The 6,903-nt window shown below is 55.0% G+C and overlaps 1 protein-coding gene and 1 pseudogene across 2 annotated transcripts; one reads left to right on the top strand and one right to left on the bottom strand.

The window, feature by feature from the left end:
• Positions 1 to 752: 752 nt before the first annotated feature.
• On the bottom strand, positions 753 to 3,889 carry LOC141278113 (uncharacterized). Of its 2 annotated transcripts, XM_073801653.1 has the most exons (3): positions 3,803 to 3,889; positions 3,192 to 3,332; positions 753 to 2,960 (listed from the first exon to the last, which is right to left on the bottom strand). In XM_073801653.1, the coding sequence occupies exon 3, from the start codon at positions 2,944 to 2,946 to the stop codon at positions 1,009 to 1,011; it is 1,938 nt and encodes a 645-aa protein (XP_073657754.1). In that variant the 5' UTR covers positions 2,947 to 2,960; positions 3,192 to 3,332; positions 3,803 to 3,889; the 3' UTR covers positions 753 to 1,008. The 2 variants fall into 2 exon arrangements, with proteins under 2 accessions (XP_073657754.1, XP_073657758.1); XM_073801657.1 differs by lacking the exon at positions 3,803 to 3,889 and having other exon boundaries at positions 753 to 2,920; positions 3,192 to 3,300.
• A 2,908-nt stretch (positions 3,890 to 6,797) lies between these two features.
• Positions 6,798 to 6,903, top strand: LOC117310007 (U2 spliceosomal RNA; annotated as a pseudogene).

The following is a 6,903-nucleotide window of genomic DNA, read 5'->3' as shown; positions in this document are numbered from 1 at the left end:
CAGGGCTTACATTTAAGTCTTTAATCCATTTCAAGTTAATTTTTACAAATGGTGTAAGATAGGGGTCCACTTTCTTTGTTTTGCATGTGGGTATCCAGTTTTGCCAACACCATTTACTGAAGAGACTATCTTTTCCCTGTTGAGTATTCTTGGATCCCTGTCAATTAGTTGCCCGTATGTGTGTGGATTTATTTCTCGGCTCTTGATTCTGTTGCATTGGTGTATGTGTCTGTTTTCATGCCAGTACCATACTATTTTGATTACTCTAGCTTTGTAGTATAATTTGAAATCAGGAAAAGTGTTGCCTCCAGCTTTGTTCTTCTTTCTCAGGGTTGCTGTGGCTTTTGAAGTCTATTGCAGTTCCATACGAATTTTAGGATTGTTTTTCCTATTTATGTAAAAAATGTCATGGGAATTTTGATAGGGATTGCACTGGATCTGTAGATTGCTTTAGGTTGTATGGACATATACTCTCCGAGTGAGATGTGCATGTAAATGATTTGTCTAAGACCTATTAAAGCAAAACAAAAAAAGTCAAAGAAACTGCTACATTAGAAAATACTAAACGTGTAGAGTATTTGCGGCTGGTGTGTGCTCGGGATGACCCAGCCCCCTCCAGGCCAGAGAGGTGGGTGGGAAGTAGCAATTACAACAGACAAGGATGACCCTCCCTGTTTACCCCTCCCTCTGGGCCCATTTTATTCCGGGCTGCATCGTTTAAACTCAAAACACACTTTTAATATAGGGCCCTTGTAGCCATCTTGTTGTGCTACTCTTCACAACCCATGAGCAGGGTCACAGGAAACTGTCAACAGGTCTGGCTTTCCATGTTACCACTCATACAAGCCAGTGCTTTTCCACACTTGATCTACAGATCACAGACACGTGAGGATTATGCAAAAGAACAAGAACAAAGCTTTATTGTAAGTTTCACATCGAAACAGGGTCCACACGAGGCCCAGCCTGGGAGGAGGTGGACACTGATGGCCTCGCCGCAAAGTTATTGGCTCAGGCCAACTTCCTCCTCTTAAACCCCAAGGTAATGAATGGAGACCTGGAGGAGAATGACTTGGTCGATGGCCCAGTGGTTTTTTGTCCAGCCAAGCCCTGGGCAGGTGATGAGGGGGCCCTAAGAGCAAGGCTGCACCTTGCTGTGCCCACTGTGGAGCTGAGGCTGATAGGAATAGAGGCCGGAACCGACACACCCCTAAAGTCAGCCTTGGCTGGGCATGGGCTGCGCCCTCCGCTGGAAGTAGGGGGGCCCTGCCTGGGTGCGCCCCCAGGGATGTGATGTAAGATGGGGGCAGCAGTGCCTCCAAACCTAGGCTTCTTCTTAGGGCTGGGTCCCGTGGTCACCATGGGGTGGCTCTGGTGAGGAGGGCCCCAGGAGTTCAGGCCCACGCTGCCCCCATTGCTGTGTGTGGTGCTCGGGGGCCCCCTCTTTCTTGATGTCACTCTGAGAGCTGCAAACATGCAGCTCAGATCATCTAGGGCAGCCGCTCTGCTCCCAAAACCCAGCTGTGTGCTGGCATGGGTGCCCACGGTGGAATTTCTGGATGATGAACACCCAGAAGATGCTTGTGCGGGGCCGCCCGAAGCTGGGGGGCCGGGAGCAGAGGCAAAGGCTGGGGCTTTCCGTTTCCTCTGCTGGGGAGAGCTGCCACAGGCGGTGGTTCCTCGCTGCTGCCAATCAGGGCCCCCAGGGATGTGCATTAAGATGGGGGCAGTAGTGCCTCCAAACCCAGGCTTCTTCTTAGGTCTGGGTCCCGTGGTCACCATGGGGTGGCTCTGGTGAGGAGGGCCCCAGGAGTTCAGGCCCACGCTGCCCCCATTGCTGTGTGTGGTGCTCGGGGGCCCCCTCTTTCTTGATGTCACGCTGAGAGCTGCAAACATGCAGCTCAGATCATCTAGGGCAGCCGCTCTGCTCCCAAAACCCAGCTGTGTGCTGGCATGGGTGCCCACGGTGGAATTTCTGGATGATGAACACCCAGAAGATGCTTGTGCGGGGCCGCCCGAAGCTGGGGGGCCTGGAGCAGAGGCAAAGGCTGGAGTTTTCGGTTGCCTGTGCTGGGGAGAGCTGCCGAGGTCCCCGATGGCATAGGTCTCACCCCGCAGCGCTCTGTTGATGCGCCGGAACGCTGTTTCCTTCTCGGAGTCTAGGTCTTCGGCGGTGACCCGGAAACCCGGCTCAGGGGCTGGAGGCAGCCTCAGAGGCTCCCCTCGCCTGTGCGGCAGCAGAGGAATCCTGCGTTTTCGGGGCCTGGGACTGTCAGATGTGCAGGAGCCCTTCCTCCAGGGCCGTTTCTGCCCTCTTGTTGCCTCTGCATTTTTGTCAGGCTGGCTTTTCCTCTGGGAAACCACCGGAGCTGCAGAGGGCGATGGAGGACCCTCCTCGCGCCCTGTCTTTGCAGACTTCTGGGGCAGCCCTTGCGGTATGGCGGGACCCCTCCTTCTTTCCACTGGCAGGAAACCTCGGGTGGAGCTATATGAGCTGGTGATGGCGTTTCTTTGGGGGCAGGAGCTCATACAAGAGGTCTGTTGTTTCCTGGCAGATCTGTCCTCTGCCCACTTGGCGTGGAGGTCTCTCTTCAGAGGTCCAGGCCTGGGCACGAAGAAAGAGCCCCCCAGGGGCCTAAATGCAGATCGTGCGCCCCCGGTGTCATTGGGGCCGCTTCTCTGGTCTTCGTTCTTCCCTGTGACTGTGGGGACTTCCTCCTGCTTGGCCATCCCTTGCCCGCTCTCTCCCAGGGCCCTCAACACCGTCTTCTCTGTGCTGTAGTTCGGGACACAGCTGGGTGTCGTGGCCGGCACTGGTTGCCCCCGCGCCACACTGACAGTGACTGTGTCCACTGCGGACACTGAGCTGCGGGACGTCGTGGAGGTGCGAGCACCCATCACTGCCTTCTTCCGATGGCCTCGCCTGAAGATGGAGATAAGGATCCCCATAAGGAGTGCAGCGTCTGCGGGATGGTAGAATGGGGTCTCAGAGACTCTGTGGCAAAGCGCAGATGGCAGAGTCACTGGACACTTGTGGGCCGGCCTGCGAGTGGATAGCCGCCCATAGACAGCTGGGTGAGCCGGGCCGGCCACGGGAAGTCGGTGGGCGCGGGGAGCGGGCTGGGGGCAGCCGAAACCTCCTGGCAGGTGCTGGTCCCCCAGTGCCCGGGACGAGGGTGAGGGGCAGGGCCTACCTAAGTAACTGCTCCTAGAGAACTTGAGTGAGGTCGGTCCGTGAATACAGAGCTGGGCTCCGAGCACTCTCCTTCAGCTGCCAAGTCGGCCAAAAGCGGAGTGCGCGCTCTTTGGCCTGTTGCCTTTTTATACTCTGAAACCTGTGAGCGAACAATGGGCGTGCGTTGGCGGGGCGCAAAAGTTTAGGGAGGGGTGGCGCATGCGCAGAGTACACGTCAGGCCCTGGGGCGCACAGGTGAGGATGCGCGCCCCTGGACCGTCTAGCGCTTCTGAATCTCCCGGGGGTCTGAGGGCTGGAGGTGTTTGCCTTGAGGGTGATGAGCTTCTTGGCAGGACAGCTGGCCCTTCTCCCCTGGCCGCGCCCCAGTGCTGTCGGGGTAACTAACTGTACTGGACGGGATCCCCGCCCAGCAAAGTGGGGCAAGGTCGCTGGCTGTGCAGCTCCCGCAAGAGGCGGCAGCTTTGGCAGCAGCGCCTCTGCGTCCTCCTGCCCTTTCCCCTGGCGGCACTGGAGGGGAGTCGCTAAGAACGGAAGTGCCCACACCATCCAGATCCTGCTGGGGTGACACCTGAAGTGGTGGCCAGGGCTGGCTGAGAGGGCCATACTTACCATATGACCCAAAAACCCACTCCTAGGCAATTAACCAAGAGAAAAACTTTTCACAAAACACATATGTGAATGTTTTAGCTATCTTGTCCACAATTCCTAAATATAGGACTATTGAGGTTATCCAATTTTCTTGAGTTTGTCATTTTTTAATTGTTCTTGGAATAACACTATGTATACGTATTGTTTCACAGTCTAGAGTTAATATTTTACCAATTAAATAAAATTCAGAAGGCTTACATCCATATAGATTCTTTTACCTTCCACTCTTTGTTATAGCTGTCATATGTGTCACCTTTATATGACGTCAACGCCACCCTCTGAGACTGTGGTATCCTTTTTTCATACATATACAGGGAATTGCCTGGCGGTCCAGTGGTTAGGACTCAGCACTTTCACTGCTGGGGCCCCGGGTTCAGTCCCTGGTAGGGGAACTAAGACTCCTTAAACTTAACCCCACTGTGGGGCAATGTCCCAGCCAGGCAGAAACTGCAGGTGGAGCTGGAGACCTTGAAGAGTTTGGCTATACTTCCAGCTCAGCCCAAAGCCCAAGGATGATTCTGGACTTTCATTCTGACTCGTGCATTTCAGATCTTTCTGGGTTTGGACCTGGTATATACGTCCCTCCCAGCCTGCCCTGCCTGCCCCTTCAGTTGTCACCCCAAGCAGGATCTGGTTGGCTTGGGCACTTCTGGGGTTTTTTTGTTTGTTTTGGTTTTTTTTTTTTGCACTTCTGTTCTTAGCGGCTCTCTCCTCCAATGTTACCAGGTGGGAGGGCAGGCGGACGCACAGGCGCTGATGCCAAATCTGCCACCTCGGGCGGCGGCTGCTGAGCCAGGTACCCTGCTCTCCAGCTTTCCTGCTCTGGTGGCCGGGGACCCATCCTGTACAGTTAGAGCCGGCCGGGGGAGAAGGGGCAGCTGCCCTGCCAAGAAGCTCATCACCCTCAAGGCAAACACCTCCAGCCCTCAGACCCCCGGGGAGATTCAGAAGCGCTAGACGGTCCAGGGGCGCGCATCCTCACCTGTGCGCCCCAGGGCCTGACGTGTACTCTGCGCATGCGCCACCCCTCCCTAAACTTTTGCGCCCCGCCAACGCACGCCCATTGTTCGCTCACATTTCCAGAGCTGCATCCCAGCAACAGGCCAAAGAGAGCGCACTCCGCTTTTGGCCGAGTTGGCAGCTGAAGGAGAGTGCTCGGAGCCCAGCTCTCTATCCAAGGCACCGACCTCACCCAAGTTCTCTAGGGGCAGTTACTTAGGTAGGCCCTGCCCCTCACCCCCGCCCCGGGCACTGGGGGACCAGCACCTGCCAGGAGGTTTCGGCTGCCCCCAGCCCGCTCCCCGCGCCCACCGACTTCCCATGGTCCGGCCCGGGTAACCCAGCTGTCTATGGCCGGCTATCCACTCGCAGAGCCAGCCCACAAGTGTCCAGTGACTCTGCATCTGCGCTTTGCCACAGAGTCTCTGAGACCCCATTCTACCGTTCCGCAGACCCTGCGCTCCTTTCTGGGGGTCCTTATCTCCATCTGCAGGCGAGGCCATCGGAAGAAGGCAGTGATGGGTGCTCGCACCTCCACGACGTCCCGCAGCTCAGTGTCCGCAGTGGACACAGTCACTCTCAGTGTGGCACGGGGTCAGCCAGTGCCGGCCACGACACCCAGCTGTGTCCTGAACTACAGCACAGAGAAGACGGTGTTGAGGGCCCTGGGAGAGAGCGGGCAAGGGATGGCCAAGCAGGAGGAAGTCCCCACAGTCACAGGGAGGAACGAAGACCAGAGAAGCGGCCCCAATGACACCGGGGGCGCACGATCTGCATTTAGGCCCCTGGGGGACTCTTTCTTCGTGCCCAGGCCTGGACCTCTGCAGAGAGACCTCCACGCCAAGAGGGCAGAAGACAGATCCACCAGGAGACCGCAGACCACTTGTATGAGCTCCTGCCCCCAAAGAAACGCCATCACGAACTCATATAGTCTCCACCGAGGTTTCCTACCAGTGAAGAGAAGGAGGAGTCCCGCCATACCGGAAGGGCTGCTCCAAAAGTCTGCAAAGAAAGGGAGCAAGGAGGGCCCTCCAGTCGCCCTCTGCAGCTCTGGTGGTTTCCCAGAGGAAAAGCCAGCCTGACCAAGATGTAGAGGCAACAAGAGGGCAGAAAGGGCCCTGGAGGAACGGCTCCCGCACATCTGACAGTCCCAGGCCCCGAAAACGCAGGATTCCTCTGCTGCCGCACCAGGCAAGGGGAGCCTCTGAGGCTGCCCCCAGGCCCTGAGCTGGGTTTCCCTGTCGCCACTGAAGACCTAGACTCGGAGAAGGAAGCAGCGTTCCGGCGCATCAACAGTGAGCTGCAGGGTGAGACCTGCAGGGTGAGACCTAGGCCAGCATTGGGGGCCTGGGCACCATGCAGCCTTCCTGTCCCTTTCTGCTGCCTGCCACAGGGGCTGCTTCTCCGCAGAAAATGTTTCATAGTTATTTCTATTTTAATATGATCATGGTACATTAAAATGTATTAGTGCTTGCCTGTGAACACTAAGGTCACTTGTAATTTTCTATATTGTTCTATATTTTTGTGACTAAAGGCATTACTTGGGGGAATTAAAAGAATATCTTGAAGCGATTTTGGCTTTTGATCTGCCACTAATTGCTATTTAACCTTAATTCAGGGGTCGGATTCTTTGACCCAAGGAAACAGAATAGTATAAAAAGAAAGAATGTGAGTGTCAGATGGTGGCAGTGATTACGTATAGCAAGAGACGCCTTTGCAAAAGTTACTGTTGGTCCCAGAAGACTCTCACTTAGCTGTGTGACCCTGGGCAAGTCACTTCACCTAAATCTCTGAATTATAGGGCTGTGCTGATGATTTAAAAGTGACTGAGCACGGTGGACACTCGGAAATCCTGGGTTCTCAATAAAGCCACTGCCCTGCTCTTTGGTCCTTTGGAATTACTAGATTAGTAAAATTTATACTTGACAGTAATTTTAGCTTAAAGTTTATTTTGTCTATTTCATCTCAGCCTTTCGGCTAAGATCAAGTGTAGTATCTGTTCTTGTCAATTTAAATAGCAAGAGAAAAGAAAGGAAAATAACGGGCATGCCCCCACACTCTTC

Source organism: Tursiops truncatus, chromosome 1, assembly GCF_011762595.2.
Source record: "Tursiops truncatus isolate mTurTru1 chromosome 1, mTurTru1.mat.Y, whole genome shotgun sequence".
Classification (NCBI taxonomy): domain Eukaryota; kingdom Metazoa; phylum Chordata; class Mammalia; order Artiodactyla; family Delphinidae; genus Tursiops; species Tursiops truncatus.
This window is presented reverse-complemented; position numbering and strand designations above follow the sequence as displayed.